Genomic DNA, 21,560 nt, shown 5'->3' on the forward strand with positions numbered 1-21,560 from the left:
AGTATTATTTGTTCACGCTCATAACAAGCACTGGAATAGATGAATGCCAAAAATGAATCATTCTTGAGGATCATTGGCTGATGCCGAGTTGCTGGCAGTATTTAATTCGGCGATACAAGCAAATTTCATCCCATGACCGCTTTATTTACTGCCTGGTCGCCGCTCGAATAGCTGGCATTTGCTAGCTCCGCTGGCGTATCGAGCATATCTTTATTTTATTATGGGACAGGTTCACAGTTAAAGGGGTGACGAGAGTATTACCTTTTACAGCGCTGACCAGTTCCGAAGCTCCCTCAGCTGCGGTATCGATAGTATCGATGCAAAACCAGGTAGGCTTAGCGACGACCAGGGCCGCCGGCAAGGCTCGCAGTTCATCGCCCGGCGCGTCCGCAGGTGGCGTCGTTGCCGAAAGCTCGGCATGCTGCCACTGCTCGAATATAACAGGCAGCCTTTCTGATAGCGTGGCTGTTTTGTCTTTTCTGGTGCGAATGTGAAATACAGCGAGTCTGCAGGCCGACCGGCAAACCTGGATCCCGTCCGCTGGCGTCATTAAAATGAGCTAAAGATTTTTCTTCACGTAAATAATAAACTGTGAGAGCAAGAAGTGTGGAAAATAGATCATTTTTGAGGATCATTGAACAATGCCGAGTTGCTGGTAAAAGCAGCCACTGTAATACGAGCAAATTTCTTGCCACAACCGCCGCTGCCCGGCTGTTGCGGTTCGGCTTGCGCCCCTGGCGTCCGCTATATAGCTCCGCTGCCGAGCGAACCGCAACAATGACCATATTTTTTGTTGTGAGACGATGCTGTTGACAGTAAAGCGATGCCAAAAGCAGGCATTTTATTATAACCCAGGCTACTTCCGAAGCGCTGTCCACCGCGGCTTCGATGCGAAACAGGCCTAGCGACAACCAGGGCAGCCAGAGCGCAGTGCAGTTCGTCGCCCGGCGCGCCCGCGCCCAGCGCCGTTGCCGAAAGCGCGCTACGTGGGCAGGCATGGTTTGTCGCCGCCCGAGTACAGCCGGCAGTCTTTCTGATAACATCGCTATTTTGTCTTTTCTGGTGCGAACTTCAGTAGCCAAGCAGCGCGCAGGCGCTGGTGTGCGGTGGCAAAGTGTTACACCGGATTTGGGCCGGGCATGAGCCTAGCGGCGCAAAGATGCTTGTCGCTCCGTGTCCCTGCTTGCAGTAGGCGGCAGTTCGCAAGCGGCGACTGGTGCGGCGCGCCAGCCAAGTTTTCGCACATGTGTCAACTTGACAGCTAGCAGACTCCATTCTGAGCAGACGACGGTGCCACATTCGAGTCAATATGCGTCCTGTAACCTCGGTCAACTATGGCTAAATAAATAGGTCTCGCTAAGCCACCATGTTGTGTGACGACAGAAGCCTCTGATTGGCTTCTTAAAATGACGTTTGCTGTGAGTTGAGGGGGACGTGCACTGGGAAACCGAAATTTATTTTTTTTAGCTATTCAATCAACCCAGACGATGAAACGAACCAAGGTATACTATAGAATGAAGGGTCAGAATTCCAAATACACACGTCGTTCAAAATTTTCGGAAAACATTTCACGACCCCTTTAACTTTCTGCTGTTCCCAGCAGGAACATGGAAAGTGAAGAAGAAGCCCAGGAGACAACAAAAGCACCACAATTTATACCGTTGGAGTCATGCAGTCCCCTCCCAGTCACTCCTGTAACCCGCACCTGCCCAGGTGGTGAGTGCTTTATGCCTTGTTATCGCGTTTTGTCACAGAGCACTGTAGAGCTTTCTTATGGTTAGTGCCTCCTAGTGGCCATTGGGTTTTTTTGTACTGTATTGATTGTTGTTAGAAAGGGAGTAGTCTAAGACAAAGCTGAAATGTCAGACAAGTTAAAAAAAAAATTTTGTTCATTGTAAAATTGCACTAGCTTGGTTTCCTTTACATAATTACAGTGCCCCTGAACACAGGGCTTAAATTAGTAGAGCTTCTGACCTCAGTGCATTTATTTCCATTAGTTAAAACACTTAATGTTCAGTGGTAGAAATATTTCTGTATTCGAACACTATTGCATGTTCTGAATGGCTTCTAAATATTTCAGAAACTGGAATCCGGATCCGCCCAAACTTTCTTACATAAAATCTGGAAAAACTAGTGGCTCCAGTGCGGTAAGAAATTTTGTGGTAATGAAAATCTTCTTGGCATAAAATTGTGGACTGAACAGTTTATTATGTAGTTATGTGTATAGTGCATGATCATAATGATTCATGATTTTCGTCTACAGTTGGCATTCTTATTCACAGTGTAAATAAAATCCATGTGCATTTTCATAACAGCCTTCCTCTTGCAGCATCTGTGTCCTGCACAGCAATGAAAAATAATTGTAAAGTTTTGTACATTTGTGAATAAACAAAATATGAAACGTTGCTTACTGTGCCATACTGATAAAACCCTGGTGCAAGTTCATAGAGCCACGATGACTCCACTACTGTTACATTCCTCATGAATTCTCTGCTGGTATGAACAAGCTCTCCGAAAACAACCCTGCAGGAATATGCATTCATGTAAATCACAAGCTGCAAAAAGGAATTCCCGGTGGCTGATTTATGATGTAGAGTTGCCTTACCACTTTGGCTGTTTCTGTGTATATAGTACAGATGTGGGGTGTATAGCCAGTTGATGGTCACCACACACAGTGCGGTACTCTCCCGAGTAATGCAAGTATGCAGCATAGGCAAAGTGGCCTGCTACAATGCACCGGCACACTGAGTCAGTGTCACCTGTAATTAAATGATGCATTCTTAGAAGCGTTAAATTAGCCGTACAAACCAGTCGCAAACTGCAACATACCTTGACAAGAGACTAGTGGCACTTTGTACTTCAGCAGCAGCTTCCGCAACTGGTTCCTAATTTCAGTGGCTCTCACAAGACCATTGTAGTTTAGGAACATCTGTCCACACCACTGCTTATCTTTCCCTTTCTACAAGAACATGGTAGTCATTGTCAGGACTGATAAAACTGATTGCACACACCATCGGCAAGATCATGGTTCCTAAGGGTACCATTTTTTTAGCTTAGTGCTTCTACCATCCCTGCATAACAACAAAGTTCTTGAAATGTACTATCGGGGACAAAAGTGGTATACACCACGCGGCAGGAGCCAAAGCAACGCAAAACTGCGCCATTTTGGCGAGCCAAAGCACGAAACATTGAAATGAGCCAAGCGATATTCCTGCTGATAATAAACGTCACGCATTGGCTGTCTCAATCCCAGATGCCGCCTGTAGATGGCATTGCAACGCAGTTTTCCATTGCTCCTGCCGCGTGGAGTATACCACTTTTGTCCCCAATAGTACATCCACCTGCTCATCATGGATTCTTCGTGAAATCTTTGCACAGTCGCTAGAGTTGTTCCATCCCTCATGATTGGTAGGTGGGGAAGGTGGTTCCATTACACAAATCAGGATAGTTAGGTAAGTGCTTCAGCACTTAACTATCAGCACATTTCACTAACCAGCGTACCCTGCAAACTTCTTCAGCACATAACTTACTCTCATGTTGTTACTTTTATCAAATCTCACAAACTTTACAATTCATGTCAACACAGCTTCAGAAAATTTTTTTCGTGCGGAATACAACTCCAATCTTTCACTGATGATTTATTTTGCACTATGGATGTTAACGTTGTTGTGGAGTGCATATTCTTAGACTTTGCTAAGGCGTTTGAAACTGGTTCTCAAGATCTACTACTACTTAAACTCGGTGCTCTTAATATTGACGATCAGGCATTAGGCTGGATTAAATGTTTTCTTTCCGACCGTAGCCAATAAGTCTTAGTTAATGATTATGACGCAACTCCTATTTCCGTAACTTCTGTAGTACCTCAAGGTTCTTTGTTAGGTCCTCTTGTTTCTAATTTACATTAATGATCTTCCTAACGACATTATTTCCCATATAAAACTTCTCGCAGATGACTGTGTGCTACGTCGTTTAATTACTAATCCCTGTGATGAAGCATGTTAGCAGTCTGAGTTAAAATTTTTTCATGGTGCAGCGACTCGCTCATGACGCTTAACACCACTAAGTGCAAACACCTATGTATTTCTAGCCACCCTCACTATAACACCTCTTGCTTTCTTCTTAACAACACTCATTTATCACCTGTCTCATGGTACAAATATCTGGTTATTCACAGAACCCACAATCTGTCTTGGAAAATACACGTGAACTGCATATCTAACTAGGCTGTAGTACTGCACGCTCTGATTCTTGACCACCATTTCAAAGCCGCAAACAGCACTGTTAAGCTTCATCTGTATAGGATGTTAATAAGACCAAAACTAGAATGTGCATGTTCTATCTGGAATCCTAATCAGATAACTTTAACGACAGAACCGTGGCGCCCAATTTATTGTTCAAATTACTCCTGAACAGGAAGCGTATCTGAAATCACATCAGCCCTTGGTCTTTTGGTTCTTTTCTCAGTGCCGCAAATATTTTGCTCAAGTCTTTCCAACACAGTTATTATACTAACCCTATCCTCAAAGCTAAGGTACTCCCTCCTCCAGTCTGCATTGACCACAACTTCAAGGTAGGAATACCGCACTGCCGAATCAGCCTTCGTATTAATTCTTTCTCAAACTGGAATTGACTGGAACCACATTCATTGGAGCCACCTTCAGGCAGCCTTCATTGCTGCTATCATTGACGGTGAGAAATTCCAGGAAATTGCCGCTGATTTTGTATGCCCCTACTCTCTATAATGCAGATGGCAGACTTTTCAGGGCTGGTAATTTAGTAATGTAATGAATTACTTTTGCTGAATGAGTCCGTGCTGTTCCTTTTATCGGCCATGCTTTGGCCTCGCGTTTGCGGGTTCGAACGTCTAGATAGCAAGAGAAATGCGCGACCAGCAAGAGCGAACACTCCAGTCTCCAGCGAAGCGGAGCATGCGGACGAGAGGCGATGTGCGCGCAGGCATCAGCACCGCCTTGATGAAGAGTCTGTAGGAGTGCTACGCATCTTCCAGCACTACGTACAGTCATACACACAGATGCACTACAGGACCATAAGGAGAGCTCCATGACCATGGCATGCCTTATTGCACCTATGCACAGATGCACTGCGAGTGCTTAAGCGAGTACTTCCTTCTCGGCTGCTTCATATATAACTGTCATGTTGCCACACTGACCACATGTTGTTAGATGTCTCAGCTGACATCTAACAAACCTGGTTGTGACTTTTTGGACAAACTACCTTCTGTGGCCGGACTTTAAGCCCTATTTTTACATCAAGGGCAACGTAGGCGACAGCTTCACCGCGACATGCAATTTATATCCGCCGACATGCCTTCACAACGGGTCAATTCAACAACACAATGGCAGCTTCTCTGTGCCCCGGTGCATTTCCGGGATGATGAGCACGAATACAAGCAGCTGATGCTCTCCCAAAGTTTACATAGTCGACAAATTCTTCAAAATCAAGAGGGTGAGACCATACTACACACTGAACGATGAACTTCTGATTAAAGAGTGATGTGAGCAATTATACATGCTTTGCGATTAAGTTGACCTCATCTACGTCAGTAAAACGGCTGTTCAATGGACTATGGCTACCTTTCAACAAAGAAGGGCAAAATTTCCGACGCCAATTTTTAAGGTCACTGGTGGTGCAAAGAAATCTAAAAATTTAGTATGAAGTATGAACAATGTTTCGAAACTAAAGAAAATTTCAAAGTAATTATTACTTTTGGGAAGTAATTGTAATGTAATGCCATTACTTTGTGATGATGATGAGCGATTTCTAAGAAAGTAATTAGTAATGTAATTTATGTACTTTTCAAAAGTAATTTTGCCATGCATGTTGTAATGCCTCCGGGCCCTGAGAGTATTGAAAATAAATAACAATGTGTGCAAGCAGGACTACGCGAAGCTTTTACATCGATACAGCTCTCAGACTACGTACACTCGATGCTTTCAACTAAAACGTAAGTAGGAGCACCACTGTAATCTAAGCACTTACTTGGATGAAGCCATTGTAAACATTCAACAGAGTGAGCAGATCTCCTTCAAGCACTGAGAACTTGTACTTTGCTTTTCTCTGGAAAAGAGTGAAACAGCTGGCAAATAATGTTTCTTCCTTCAATGATGCCTACAAGGTGGTGTCGTCTACAAGACAAGCAGGATTTCTTGCAATTCAAAGGGTATACCAAGGATCAGAATAACGGACTACTTGCCACTGCAAGCTCGTCCCTATGTTGAAAACTGAATAAACTATGCTAGTTAACAAAGTTACTTTTATTGCAAAACTGTGGGCGAGTGGTCAACACCTGTGCGCTGGCCAGTTATGATAGCTTATTATACAATAGAAAAAATCCAACCGACCATTTCTGACCTTGAACAGCTTTGTGAATTTGGCTCATAAACTGACTCGTACTTAACAGTGACGCACAATTTTAACATGGTAGGACATCACCTCCCTTCAGACTTCCCAAGCCTTACTGCACTTGATTAGTGCTGTTTGTGGGTAGCAGGTGGGATTCTTGAAGCACACTTCAGTCAAATGGACTGCGTCCACTAACGTCAGCATCATCATCATCAGCCTGACTGTGCCTACTGCAGGGCAAAAGCCTCTCCCATGTTTCTTTAATTAACCCTTTTCTTTGCCAGCTGCGGCAACCGTATCCCCACAAGCTTCTTAATCTCATCCGCCCACATAACTTTCTGCCGTCCCCTGCTAAGCTTGCCTTCTCTTGGTATCCACTCTGTTACCCTTAAGGACCAGCGGTTATCCTGCCTTCGCATTACATGCCCTGCCCAAGCTCATTTTTTCCTCTTGACCTCGACTAGGATGTCATGAACGCGCGTTTGTTCATCCACCAAACTCTGCCCTCTTCCGGTCTCTTAATGGTACACCTATCATTTTTCTTTCCATAGCTCGCTGCGCTGTCCTTAACTTAAGCTGAACCCTTTTCGTTAGCCTCCATGTTTCTGCCCCATAGGTGAGTACCATTTATTGCCTTTAGCATAATTGATAGCATGTGTGCACCGTGGGGAGTGGGCTCCTCAGCCCTGGCCCCTATACCATTTCTCCAACTTCTCCTCTTTCACCTCTCCATCCTCCGCACCCCTAGCCCGAACAACGAAAAACACAGCCCCCATGGCATGGGGACAAAGGTTCACCTCTCTCCTTTTCCTGCTTAGCCTCTAATGCATTGCCAAAAAAAGTTGTCCTCAAGTATAGTTCCAAATGTTTGATACTTTAAATTTTAAGCTCAAAATAAGCTTTTCTTTCTTTTTGGTCGTTTGAAACCACGGTCAATCGTGAACTGTAGTGCAATCCTTATAGCAAGACAGTGACTTAGGGTGTTGTACAGTAGATATACAATGACAGTTGCTGTTCTTACCGCTTCTGCTCGCCTACTTGAAGGAAACAAGAATATGGACTCAATCTGCAGCATTGCAACTATTGTTAATGCCTCTTCTGAGCACCCAAATTCACCTGAAAAAAGGCTAATTAGCAAAAATAGTCCTCTTGGGCCATTCTCGGCACAGATATTACATACCAGATGCGAGCAACATTTTTGCTTGCATGGCAGGCACTGGAAACATGACCATCTTCATTCCTAACTCTGTGAGACCACCACTCTTGTCAAGTGCTGGACAAAAAAAAATTACTTAGAATGCTTTTCCATTAAAATGTGGCTTTGCTTACCTCCTAGAGCATAGTCCAACTCTAATGCATTAATGATGATTCTTGAGGGAGGTGCCTAAGAAGAAAGAAATGCAGGTCACTGCAACATTCTCTGCTCGCAACATTCCTGCAAACAAAATTACTGAGAAATTGCTCACTGAAGGAAAGCTGAAATGTGCTATATTGTTTACTCCCAACGACTTGAGCTGGAGTACAAAGGTTGATAAGTTGCTGCGTTGAATCTCTGGTGTTGTGAACAGTGGGAGTTGTTTAAAGTCTTCCTCTGCAAAAAGATGGGGACAGAACTTGTTGCCTGCATTTTCTATAAGCAGGTACTGACCTCTGAACAGTCTGTAGACCTTTCCTGATGACACCCTACCAGCACGGCCTGCTCTTTGTGTAGCTGAAGACTGTGATTCAGGCACCACAACTAAGGCATCCGTGCTTGTCTTTGGATTGAAGAAGTTGAGCTTCACGAATCCACAGTCTACCACTACGTGAAGACAGTGCATAAGCTAGGGCTGTAAACAATGAATGGCACTACTTCTGACATCTCTGAACAACTTACCATAAACAATACCATTGATGGTCACAGAAGCTTCAGCAATATTGGTTGCCACAACAACTTTTCGAACTTTTGGGCTGAAGGGTTGGAAAGCTTTCATCTGTTTGATATGAAAAAGTGCTTAGTCACATAAAAATCATGAAATATTCATAGAGGCAATTGCAGTTTTAGTGTATGTTATGCCAGTAAACAGCAAAATGTATTCATGTACAGCAAAGGCAGTAGTGTACACATCTTCTTCATTCAACATTTCTGATATTTTTATTACAGGTTCCAGGTTAGGAAGCCTAGCAGTGTGGCTGAAATAATGCCACAGTATAAACCTTCGCAAAGCTTGTACAGAGCACACACAGTACAGTCATGCTTAACTAATACGGATTCATATTATGTAGTTTTTCTGGGGACTAAATGTTTCGAATCCATTTAAGCCTAGTCAATATGAAAACTCACTTTTCGGACAGGGCAAAAATGCACTGAGCCCATTTGGACCCATGTATTTTTGTCTACTAATGTGGGCAGTGATGTGAACAAAATCTTGACTGTGACAACCAGACACTGATATAGAGAGAAAGGACTGTTGACACTCTTCGGATTTTAATAAAAATCTCATACGCACTGAATCATGACTTTGTTGCACATTGGAATGCGTATCATACTGCATGCCACATTGCGCGCACACTTATTCGCAAGTCAGTGAACTGCAAGCTGCAGTTACTTCTGCTTATGCACTTTTTCGCTGCCAAAGTGCTTCTCTTTCTGAGAGTTGAATTCGTAGTCAACGAGTCTCTATGGGCTCAGAGAGACTCAATCACTGTTGTGCATTGTTTATTCTACACTAAATGAATTAAAACACCCTGAAATGAATGAACAAAGCTACTCACAGCATTGCCTTTTTAAAAAGAACACATGGCCAAAATAAACAAAAGAAAATTAAAGTGCCTCTGGGACTTGATGCAACTTGGGTTTGAGGCACGGCAGGTGGTAAGCTCAAAGGAATGGAACTTCATGCAGGTGCAGTGTTAGGAAACTGAATATAAGCGGCAATAATCCTTTCAGTCATTTGTAATGCCATGAAAGGTTATGCGCAAAAAAAGATGCCACATCCTGTCGTGTCTTCTGTCTTTGTGTCGTCTTTTTTTTGCGCATAACCTTTCATGGTATTACAAGTATCAAGCCAACTAGCCCAACAACATCTCTTGCTGAAGTTCCTTTCAGTCAATCCAAGAAGTAAGAGTATGAGTTGAAATTAAACAGCAGTTGAAATTCTGCTGTTTCAAATATGATATGTATGCGCACATTTTACGCACACAAAAAAGAATTAGCATTGCCTCATGCTTTTTCACTTTCCTTAGCAACTTGGCTTTTACTATGCTTTGACAGGTCTCTCAAGGTAATAGTGAAATAGGTACATGAACAATTATTTGTTCTCAGCCTCGGTAGGTTGACGGTTGTATCAATACTTCCAGGTGAGAACCCTGCGATAGTAAACTTGGATATAGTAAAAGCACGGGTATCATAAAGTGAAACTATGGTCCCATTGCGCATTTGATAGATGACTACATTTCTTTTTTTTTTTTTTCATTTATAGTAAAGACATCTTTAATAAGAAAACAGTTATTGTAAAGAGCATTTGGTCATGGCGAAGTACCTCCCGCGTAATGACATCGTGGCAAACGAGCAGTCTAGGAATCTCTGAGTGACAGACGCATTATGGCGCAATCGCAAGGCTAACTGTCGGAGGCAAACGGATATCAAAGACAATAAAATGTCACTCTTTGAGATGGCTTACCCACCGGATCGTAAGCTGCAAGGACAAGCCAACTTTTCGAAGGCATAGGAGCCACGAGGGAAAGCGCATGGCACGGGCCGTTGAAGGGAAAAGCAGTAAAATAGCAGAGTAGATAGGGAAAAGAAAAAAAAAAAAGGGTGGACAGATGCAGCAGGAAGCAGCCTCAGCTTAGAGGAGAGGGGGGGAAGGGAGGGGGGGGGGGCACGCTTGATTGTGCCACGTGCATTAACTAACTATAGGGTGGCAAAGACAATGCAGTGCTCATGTAAAGCTTTCATTTTCATATGCATTTAAACTCCCCCTTGCGTTATATCTATATTGTCCACATTAATGAGGCACAGCTGTAAATACGCATTTTTCAGCATCAGTACTCTAGTTTAAGAGCGTACGTTGTTGGGCTAGTCGGTCGATCATGGTAAATAAAAGGGGTACTGCGCACAAAAAGACACGGACAAGAAGATAACACAAGCGCAGACAGGGAAACTCTTCATCTCGGCACTGTTTGATGTAGGTTTTAAAGACTGTTCCTACAGACAGAACACATGACCTTGTTGCAGCAGTCTACATACAAGCTTTCTTTTTTGCCTTTTACGCAAGGCAAAGAAGTGAATGACATAAGTCCTTGATGGTCATGGTAACAGTGCCTACCTTACCATATTGCATCACAGGTGAAGCTTTATCTCCAAGCTCTAAGCAAAAGAGTGCCAACCTGAGGTCAGCATCTTGCTCAGTAAGGGCTTGGCTTTAGTCATTCTCTCAAGAGCTTTTGTATGCAAGAAAGTTAAATAATGCTCTGACATTTACGGCTATGATCCCAGCCACAGCGCTCCACTATAGCATCTTTCACAGCCAATGTACAGCCGAGTGACGTTAAACATCGCATACCATACCAATTTATGGCTCTGGGAGTTTAAAAAAATGTGTTGTATCAGCAAGTAATTATATGGAATCACTGACTTTTTACATGCAATTTACCCTAGCCATATGTATGGGAATAAACTGCAAAAGTGTTGTGAATTAGGCTCGTTGCTTGCCAATCATATCGCAAAGATGGGAGACAGTAAGGAAACACCACGAGCACTGACTATCAACTGGTTTTATTCCAAGAAGCTCAGGAACATATGTAGCTTTGACAAACTAAGAACAACAAAATAATTCCAAAACGTGCACAACGTGGCATGACGGAGGGGGCGGCGCGTGCCCAGCTGGACTGCTAGCAGGATCTCGAAGGGGAAGCCACAAAGAACAATGAAGCAAGCGTAAAAAAGCAACACAAAAAATTCAAAACAAGTCTATAAGACAGCTAAAATTCTTTGCAGTTGCTTGTTTACACCTGTTTCATTGCTCTTTGTGGCTTCCCCGTTCAGCTACTGTTAGCAGCTAAGCGGCGCACGTGCCGTTCCCTCTGTCATGCCGTGTTGTGCACCTTTCAGAATTATTGTTGTTCTTAGCTTGTCAAAGCTCGTCAAACTTATACATGTTCCTGAGCTTCTTGGAAAGAAACCAGTTGATATCCAGCGCTCGTGTTGTCTCCTTACTGTGTCCCATCCTTCTGCTGTTTCAAATATGATATGTATGCGCACATTTTACGCACACAAAAAAGAATTAGCATTGCCTCATGCTTTTTCACTTTCCTTAGCAACTTGGCTTTTACTATGCTTTGACAGGTCTCTCAAGGTCATAGTGAAATAGGTACATGAACAATTATTTGTACTCGAGCCAAAAAGTGTAGACGCTCAAACTGCCATACATGACATGGTTAAAGAATGCAGCGCGAAAAGACAAACGAAGAAGTGGACAGGATGGACAGCACCCGTCCTGTCCACTTCTTCGTTTGTCCATGTCTTTTCACGCTGCATTCTTTAACTATGATCACAGACCAACAAGCCCAAACAGCCACTTTAGTTCATACATGACAACTTGGTCAAAGAAGGCAAAAATGACAAAAGGCAAAAATGAAAGCACCTGCAGACAGAAAACTCAGGTTTTTAGACTGAGAGTTGTATTTTACGTGCATCAATATCAAAAGAATATTCTGTGGTTGCAGAAATTTTTTTTTCCCATGCTTTTTCAGCACACTTAGGTTAGTTAAGAGAAGCAGCACATGCTTTTAATTGAGCTGCCATGAGCAGGCCGTGTACACACTTTGTGGAAAGGAGCTTTGAAGTCCAAGTCCTGTTCTACTTAGCAAAATAGTGCAAAGGAAAATAAAAAAACTGTAAGGAGTAAAATTCTCCCCAGGGACACTGTACGGTATTACCAAGTGTTTTCTTTGTGATGACTAGAGAGGCGCGACTGTCTAGTAGTAAAGAAAACACGAGTGCAGGTTGTTTCTGTGTAAGTAAAAGAGCCACTGTAGGAAAGTAAAACAAAAAAAAAGCAAAGCTATGGGAAGAGGCATGCACTAAAAAATGCAATATATTGTGAAAATGTGGTACACAGTATTACCATGCACACTGGGCACAGCTACGCATGACAAGAAAGCTACTCTATATAGCAGGTTCAACACTACCTCAAAGGTGGTTCTTCGCCCATTATGAAGCACTTGAATGTGCTCAAAAGCTACTGAGAATGAAAGGGGACGCAAGTTATTTGAGAGAAGTAGGAAAAAGTTCGAGTTTATTGAACAATCAGTTCGGCTGTTTGAAAGGAAACAATCAACTCGTATAGCTTTTTTTCTTCAATTTTTGTATTGTTCAACCCTTTTTTATCTGCTGTTTAAACGAGTCCACGTATAATATATCGAGAGTATTTCATAAAATAACCATGAGGTTGTTCGAAAACAAAGTCATCTTGTTCTTGCTGTCATTCTATTTTATTCTTGCTCTCCCAAATGGACACGAGACAGCCAGCTCAAGTTAATACTATTTTAAATATAATGCATGTGCAAAGCGTAAGGAAGCCTACAGCACCCGTGTGGTTAGCATATGCCACTGAAAGCATTCAGACCTCAAATTTATGTGCATATGTCTTTCATTATGTGAGCTGGCTTTTACTCCATGCTTAGCTCTTTTTGCACAGTTAGCAAAGTGAGTCGATTTCACAAATGGTATGCATATTCCTAAAGCATTGAAAATAAGTACAACTATGGTCAAATCTAGAAGAATTGCGTGCAAAGTAGCGTGAAGCTGCCTGTAAATGAGTGCTGCATTACGCAGAAATGTTTACCTTACTCAAGAACGGCCTGGGCTTTGTAGGGTACCTTGCAAGTGATACTGAACACTGCCCCCCCCCCCTAATTTTTTCTAAATGCATAAAAAGAGCATAGAAATTAAAGGCACAATATTCAGCTTTGGCGAGTCCCCCAACTCAAATTCTTTCCTTAGTTTTTTCACAATTTTCACCTCCACACAGAGGCAAGAGGAGCTCCACGCAAGAGTATCAGCACAGACGTCATACAGGTGACTGCTTTATGCCACCAATAAGGTGCTGTAAGAAATGAGGGAGCTTAGTTTGCGTTTTATGAATGCTATATGTCATGTACAACTAAAATTTGTCTCAGATGTTCACAGTGGCATACTCCACCTGCTGAATGTGTTAACTACTCTCAATGAGAGGTTCAGATCCCCTTCAGTGTTGGATGATCAAAGGTAGCAAGAATAAAGAGCCCAAAGTTCCACATGCCAAACACCTTTGACAATTGACTGTACACAGTGCTTCTTGTAGTCACTGTACTACTGGCAAAGGAAAGCAACCAAGGTAACCTTCTAGGCAAACAGTGATGCACTGCATAATTGTTAAGTGGTGCAATGTATCAATGCTTGGAATCAGGTGATTTTCCTGAACACTGCTGCTCTCCAAATGGTCCATACCTGTTCAGATTGAGGTAGTGATCCATACAATGGTAAAACATACATGCTTGGAATGCCAGGTGTATTTTTTGTATTCCTTGAATACTCTCTGAAACATTGCAATTAAACTGTTAAGAAATTTGTATTTGTATAATAAAAAACATTTGAAGTCTGAATAATGAAAAACAATCCTGTTTTAGAAATGTTAATGTCCAGAATTTATCTGCATCCAATATTCATCACGAATCCAGCAAAGTCACCCCATAAGAGAAAATTGCACAAGAATAGATATTTAATGTCATATTTTCGTTTTCTTCTTCTGACTAAAGAAGTCTCTTTATTAAGGCTGTGTTCAGGACTAAACATGTTGGCAATGGTTTCAAAGGACACCAAGGACAACTCCATCCAAATATTGTCCTCAATAAAAATTGATTCTCTGGCTCCTTCTGGCTATGTTGACGTTTGTCCAGGAGCAAAACACACATGTAGCAGCCGGAAAACCGGTTTGGTTTGGTTTATGGGGTTTAACGTCCCAAAGTGACTAAGGCTATGAGAGACACCGTAGTGGAGGGCACCGGAAATTTCGACCACCTGGGGTTCTTTAACGTGCACTGACATCGCACAGCACACGGGCCTCTAGAATTTCGCCTCCAAAGAAATTCAACCGCCGCGGCCGGGATCGAACCCGCGTCTTTCGGGTCAGCAGCCGAGCACCATAACCACTGACCCACTGCGGCGGCCTGGAAAACCGGATTTAAAAATCTTTCTGCCAGTCGGTTCAAGCTCCTGATATCCTTACTGAAAAGGAGTGGTTGCTGCGTTTTGAACCGAATTCCAGTGCTGGGACCTGCATACAAAAATTGGTGTCGACGCGCTAATTTTACTTGAGAAATAGGCCGTTGGTGGAGACACTTGTATTTCATTTTTTGGTCTTTCCTATGACTTATAAAAGCTCCGTTTTTGGTGATAGTGGCCTCGTTGTGTTTAAAGCGTGCCCTACCGATACAGGCCAACTTTATTTTTGTCCTCAGTGTCCCTTTAGATGGCAACTGGCTAGGCGACATATAGTTAGGGCCCTTTCTTTTCGAATAAAACCCGATGCCATCTGGCTCTTGGATCCCAAACATATTCCCTCAAAAATCAGGCTAAACCAGGTTTTGCCTCCAAAATAAGCCTTCTAGACAACACTGGTTTTCCAGTTCACAAAGCTAAAGGCACCGTTGAAGATATGCTTATTCCAGAGGGGTGGCTACAGTCAACTGGTGATCTTAAACCTCTTGTAATGCTAATTATTCATGAAGTGGATGAATTTGAGGACAAATTCAGATAGTGCGATTTAGAAGTGAGAGGCTGAAACACAGGTACCAACCAAATGTCTTACTGATATCACTGTACTCGTAGTAAACGCTGCCCATGCTAACGATGCCCTGCCCCAAGGTCCTCACACGTTGAAAATGGCTGCTTTGATGTTCGATGTTATCGCAATGAAGCATTAAAGGCAAGCATCTTTTGGTCGGACACAGGAGTGCTGCATATGAGCTCGCTAACATACGAGATAAAACATTTGTAATAAATGAATAAAAAAAAAGTTTGGTAAACAGTTTTTTAGTGCAACCTGCCTATTCCATGTTTATGAAATAATGACAGGGCATTTTATGTTCAGCAAAAAAATGAATGGCTATAGTAAATTGTCTTGTGCTACAAAAATATGCCCCAAAAAGACTCTATTCTGAAACTTTTTCTCTGAACAACCCGATTTGTACCCAAATTTGAGCTCAAAAAGAATCATAGAATTTTCACCTTATGAATTCCAGAAAAAATAAAACCCGAAAACAAAGGTCCCTACATATAGTGTGGCTGCCTGCTACCTGCTAACCATTATGACCAACAACCAGCAGTAGCTGGTTGGTAACACTGAACACAATATGACATTACCCAAAGCCTTGAATGCAGATGTGTAATGTGACAAACTATGTGAACAAAATGCATCATATGCTCTTCTCAAATATGCAGACTGTCAACAATCATTAGACATCTGCAGAAAGCCAGTCTCAACTCTGTTTCCCAACAAACAGAATGCGAGATTCTACCACAAAGGTGGTAGACCACAGCGCAATGCGGTGGCAAGTACTGCATTACCAAAAGGTAGGTTCTATTAGGCTATCTTTCAATTCAGAAAATCTGGCACCTGAGCCTGCTGATCGCGAAAAGTTAATAGTTAGTTTTCTATTGCAGTCCAGTACCATGGTGAAAGGTATGTTGCGCTACCATGTGAAGATAAAGTGTGAGTAAATTATGCCAGGTCATGCTAAGGATATTGCCAAGTTACACGACTAAAAATAGGGATGGCTTCTGCAAACATCACAGTGGCCGCGATATGATAGACCGGGAGCATGGTAAAACCTATGAATTTTTTTAATTCACTTATCACCACGTGCTCTGTCCACGTGATACTGGTGATGTCAAGTGTATCCAGCCTTTACATGCACTAGCTTGGAATAAGATCAGGCTAAAGGAGAAACTGCATAAGACAAAGTCAAATTACCTCACGGCAAGATAAATCCAAGGAAAGTTAATTTTTGCCAGTGACAATTCTAGTTTAAATACTGCACTGACACTAAGAGAAATCACGCAGCACTAATACTATATTACAGCTTGTGTTTTTAAGTGAGCATTCAAAATAAAAATAATTGCAATATTTACTTGAGATGACTGACAGCTTCTTCCACCTCATCCTGTCCAGTCAGGAAGACCAGCACGTGGCCCATGCGCTGTGTTTCATGAATTTTCACAACAGTTTCAACAGCTGCCTTCACGTAATTTGGCACTGGGTTGGTCAGGTAGTACACTTCAACAGGATATACTCTCCCTTGGATGCTTAAGATCTCTGACGAAATATGTTTGCTAAAAAAAAAAAAGGAAAGGTTGAATAGTACGGTGCACTCTGAACAGTAGTTCATTCTGAACACAGATTCTACCTCACCCCACAAATACACCTGAAGCCCTCTACACTTCTGCACATTAGAGCTGCTACTGAATTTCAACGTTTTTAAGTTTTTCATATTGCTACAGCACTTAGTCTTGGCTAAATAATACTTTTAAATTAATGATAAAAATAGAAGACAAAATTCAGACATTAGCTGCAGGACTTCCATACATTACGTAATGGAATCGCCATGTATAATCCAATAGTAGTGATTCTTAAGTGATTTAACGCATAAGCAGGTCGAAGCAATATGAAAGGGAACACTTTACAAGAAAAAAGTCAACTATTAGTGCCCAAGGATGAGTGAAAAGCTTAGGTTTTTTTCCTCGGCAGTTTTCATATATGCAAGCCTTTTAATGTTGTCTAATGTTCAATGCAGATGCAAAAATAAATGTGGTTCTTGAGCTGAGTTTTTATTCTAAGTGGTCCCTTCAATTTTTTCACATCTGCACTATGCTGCAAATTAAGTTTTTCATTATTATTACCACCACAACCAATTGTGCTGTGGCCTGTTCATTTACTTCCATACAACATTGTTTGCATTATCTGTTTTCACTAGGTAGCAAGTCACAACAAGCTAAGGCTCATCTTAGCTGATAATTGGCAAAATGATATCTGTGCCTTGCCACACCTTTCAATATCACTGTGAAAAAAACTCTTCAGGACTTCTGCTTCCAGTGTTGCAGATGATATAATAAGGCGGAGGTCTGGCCTTTTAAGCAGTATCTTCTTCATGAGCCCCAAAGATGTGTCCGTCAAGAGAGTTCTTTCATGTGCTTCATCCAGCATGAGAACAGAGTATGAGGGCAGGAGTGGACTGGTCATTATTTCATTCACCAGTATTCCTTCTGTCATGAACTGAAAGAAGATTATCATGCTCATTAGTATCAACCCAGCCAATTACAGCATGCCATTCAGCGTGGGATGCACTTCACATCAAATAAGAGGCAGTAGTTTTTTTTTTTCTTGGGGGGGGGGGGGGGGGGGGGGGAACAAATGCTGCTTACTTTAATCTTTGTCCTTTCCTTGTCAAAGCAGTCATCAAACCGTACACAGTAGCCAACCTCTTGTCCTACCAAACAACCTTTCTCTTCTGCTACCCTCCTTGCCAGCTGTGAAGCAAGGGCAAAAATATGAGTGCATCAGTGTGAAAACAGGCCTGCTTGAAAGAAATAATACCCACTGATATGGCCGCTACTCTTCTGGGCTGCGTGACTCCGATCATTTGTCCCTTCTGCGCCCAGCCTGCTTCCATCAAATACTGAAATAACCGCATATTGCAGTAGAGTGAGGGTGCACGCACAGGCTATTTCAAACTCTCACCTGAGGAATTTGTGTACTTTTACCGCTGCCAGTTTCACCAGTAACAATTAAGACTCTATGCTTCTCCAGGAGGTACAGGATGTCTACACGATTCTGTAAGGCCCACATATAAATAACTGCAAGACACAGGGAGAAGATGTTATTACTAATTGCTTACCTTGAACACTGGCAACCGTTCTCTCTGTTGTCTGATTGACAGGGACACGTTTGGGTTATACACATAGTTGGTGTACTCCGCAGAACCACTTGAATCTTCTATGATCCATTCCTCGTTTAGGAATTCCTTTTCTCCTCCTAGATCAACGCCAAGATTTAAACAAAACTGGGGGCCTCACGTATGTTAATCGAGACTCACCTGGTTTCTGAAACACTGGTCTCTGAAACATTGTTTTATTGCACTTGTTGATGCACCTCACATTGAACAAACGACCGGTACGACAGCTGCTCCAGGCATGAAGTGAAATTTAAGTACGTTACGTTGCAATCACTGTTCAACTTCATGCAGGAAATACGCTGCAAAACTGGCAAAGCTAACAGAAGGTGGTTCACGTCCAATCGCTGCGGTACCACCGTGGTTCAAACGAAACTTGCGCGCATTATCCGCGGTAGTGGTGGTCTAGAAACATTGGTGGCGATTGGATTTGGATTGGATGGGGTGGCCCATGGGGTGGCCTTACGAAATTCCTCCGTAAATAATGTCCTAGTCTAACTACGTAAAAGACCCTACAGTCTTCCTAGTGTTTAGGAAGTCAGTTGACTCTTCGCCGTTTCCACTGCACCAGTCATGCCACAAGCGTTTGCGGGACGGCAGGCTGGAAACGCTGATTGGTCAAAAAAATATGACGTCATACGCGTGACGTCATAGGTCACGTGATATTTAATGACGTCATGTCCGGTTGGGGACAGGCATGTTTTCCCTAGATTTTCCCCCGCCACCGCTCGTCAGCGGACGGGGCTGCTCGCGAGGAGGCGAGGAGGCAGCGTGCACTGCAGCGTTGCCTCCTCGGCGTGTCCCCGTCATGTCTTTCGACCCGCCGCGGTGGCTCAGTGGCTATGGCGCTCGGCCGCTGATCCGAAAGACGCGGGTTCGATCCCGGTCGGGGTGGTCGAATTTCGATGGAGGCTAAATTCTAGAGGCCCGTGTACTGTGCGATGTCAGTGCACGTTAAAGAACCCCAGGTGGTCGAAATTTCCGAACCCCTTTCACTACGGCGTCCCTCATAGCCTGACTCGTTTTGCGACGTTAAAACCCCAATAAACCATAAACCCATGTTCTTCAGTGCGCGCGCGAGATTAAAAAGCGCACCTGTCGCGCTGCGCTGTCACACTGCATGCCTGCTTCCGTGCATTTCTTGCGGACTCCTTTCAGTCATACTTAGCTATACTTTGACCAAAAGGCTTCTTAAACAGTTACTTCAAGTTTTATTGTTATGTATAAAGAATATGTTTGTAGCAGGTGCGTGAGCCCGAACAAAAGAAAACTGTTTTTATTCCCCTTCAGTATTCCTGCTTATCGAGACTTGAGTATTTATATGTTGCAGTACATCTTTTTTCAGGCATCACAACTGATGTTTCGATGTGTTTGGTAATTGACTTCATTGTAGCTTCATACTTGCACCATTTAAACTCTGCACATAGCTCTTTTTTCACAAAAGGAAATGTGATTAGGTTTCTGAATAGAGCTGTGCACGGGCCGCAATTTCGAACCCGCGCCCGGCCCGGGACTTAACCTACCGACAGGAAGCCCGGCCCGACACTGAAGGACCCTGAGCACGCTCGTGCTCGGCCCGACCTGCAAAGCGGCGACGACACAAAAAGAGAATTTCAGGAAAATGAGTTTATTTCAATGACATTCAAATTTTGACCTCGCATTCCAGATCACAGTTTGGGATTATACACAAGACACAACGCATAAAGGTATAGATTTATCACTCTAAATATGCAAGTTGTTCATTGATGATGGCTTGATCGAAACAAGAGCGGCGCTCTTTCATTACGAATCCTGCGGCGCTGAAAATTTTCTCGCTGCTTGAATTGGTGGCCGCAACGGCTAATACTTCCATAGCAAGAGAAACGCTTGAAGTATGAAGGGGAATGACAGACGTGGTGTCGTAAGCCATGGATGGCGTGCCACAACAGGAAGACTTTTTGACTTGTTAGAGGATAAGCGAGCAAATAAGCGACAGGGCGGCGCTATACTGCGAATGCCGATGTGGCCGCGACGTCCCTGCTTGTACTATTCACGGGAAGGCACGGTGCTGTGTTCACTTTGCTGACAAGCGATTACGGCGAAACGCAGCACTGCGCCAGAATAGTACAAGCTGAGCCGTAGTGGAGGCGCCAGTGACATTCTTCTAATGCTTTTCATGTGGTGCCCCCCCCCCCCCCCTCCTTCGCTCTCGCCCGCGACTATTGTCCGTCTCCCCGGCCGGAACCTGCCGGGTAGGCGGACAAGAGAGAAGGCTGCCGGCTCTGCGGTGCGCTGCGAGTGGCGAGTGGAAGAATTTAACCTTTTCCCGATGTGCTGCTGCAGCGCTACTCCGTGACCCCGCGACCTCGCGTGCGCCGTACGCAGCCCTGCCTCCGCTTCCCAGAACCATCCTTTCTTCTTACAAGGCGCCCAAAACTGGTTGCTTTGCCCCAACGTTGGTACTTGCTAGAACGAAAAATGCGTTTCTAGCCCCAGCTAGCTTTTTTTTTTTTTTTTTAGCGTTTGTACTATCTTCCCGTCCTTGTACATGCCCTCCTGGATGGTCTAGACACAAATCACTTCCTCAAAAGAAAACATTCGACAGAAGTCTGTCTGGTTGGGAAATTTAATGTTAGGAGAAGGTAAGTGACGCCAACCAAGTAAAATACAGGAAAAACACGACGTTTCGGGACCGGCTCGGCCCCTTCTTCACGGTGTGACTACGGGCGAGCGCAGCTTGGCTTTTTAAGCCCCTGTGTGGAGGGCCTGCGGGTCAATGGCCGCAGCCCATGGACGTAGGATGAGGGGAGAGTCCCCAGGGAACGATTAACATTCTCTCGTGTTTGCTGTATGTGCCACGACTCGAGTAGAAGCCTCCTGCGTGGGTTAGCTTCCGTTTCCAATACAATGGTGCTGTCGAAGTCAATTGGGTGGTCACACCCTTCACAGTGTTCGGCCACGGCGCTGCGTTGACGATTCATGTGACGGACGTCCGCTTTGTGTTGGTTCATCCTTTCCGCGAAGTTCTTCGTTTCCCCTATGTACGACGCCGGGCAGACGGAACACGGAATTTTGTACACGACGCCCTGGGCCTTTTCTCTGGGCTGCCGGTTTTTTGGGCGGGGGAGAAGGCGACCGATAGTGCTGGTCGGTTTGTGCGTTGTCAGCACCCCTTCTTTTCCGAGAATGCGACCGAGCGTCTCGCTCACGCCTCTCACGTAGGGGATGCAAACACGTTTCAGCTT

General features: G+C 43.7%; 2 protein-coding genes across 4 annotated transcripts in view; one reads left to right on the forward strand and one right to left on the reverse strand.

Annotated features, from left to right (window-relative positions):
• Positions 1-2,405, forward strand: part of ZC3H3 (Zinc finger CCCH domain-containing protein 3) — a 16,529-nt gene extending 14,124 nt beyond the window's left edge. For 2 of the 3 annotated variants that reach the window (XM_089579797.1, XM_089579799.1), the window contains 2 exons: positions 1,601-1,716; positions 2,081-2,405. In XM_089579797.1, the coding sequence (XP_089435923.1) occupies positions 1,601-1,716; positions 2,081-2,118 (154 nt within the window). In that variant the 3' untranslated portion in view covers positions 2,119-2,405. The remainder of the gene's footprint in view (positions 1-1,600; positions 1,717-2,080) is intronic. The other variant, XM_089579798.1, reaches the window with a different exon arrangement.
• LOC149350690 (putative ATP-dependent RNA helicase DHX35) lies at positions 2,189-18,931 on the reverse strand. The gene is made up of 19 exons (XM_089579796.1): positions 18,481-18,931; positions 18,283-18,419; positions 18,126-18,218; positions 17,986-18,063; positions 17,810-17,914; positions 17,434-17,660; positions 16,520-16,720; positions 13,838-13,925; positions 8,240-8,336; positions 8,012-8,164; positions 7,830-7,954; positions 7,693-7,747; positions 7,544-7,636; positions 7,385-7,479; positions 6,001-6,078; positions 2,830-2,959; positions 2,606-2,759; positions 2,412-2,523; positions 2,189-2,339 (listed from the first exon to the last, which is right to left on the reverse strand). The coding sequence occupies exons 1-19, from the start codon at positions 18,509-18,511 to the stop codon at positions 2,307-2,309; spliced, it is 2,085 nt and encodes a 694-aa protein (XP_089435922.1). The 5' UTR covers positions 18,512-18,931; the 3' UTR covers positions 2,189-2,306.
• Positions 18,932-21,560: the final 2,629 nt, after the last annotated feature.

Source organism: Amblyomma mixtum, chromosome 3, assembly GCF_055824585.1.
Source record: "Amblyomma mixtum isolate Tamu chromosome 3, ASM5582458v1, whole genome shotgun sequence".
NCBI lineage: Eukaryota > Metazoa > Arthropoda > Arachnida > Ixodida > Ixodidae > Amblyomma > Amblyomma mixtum.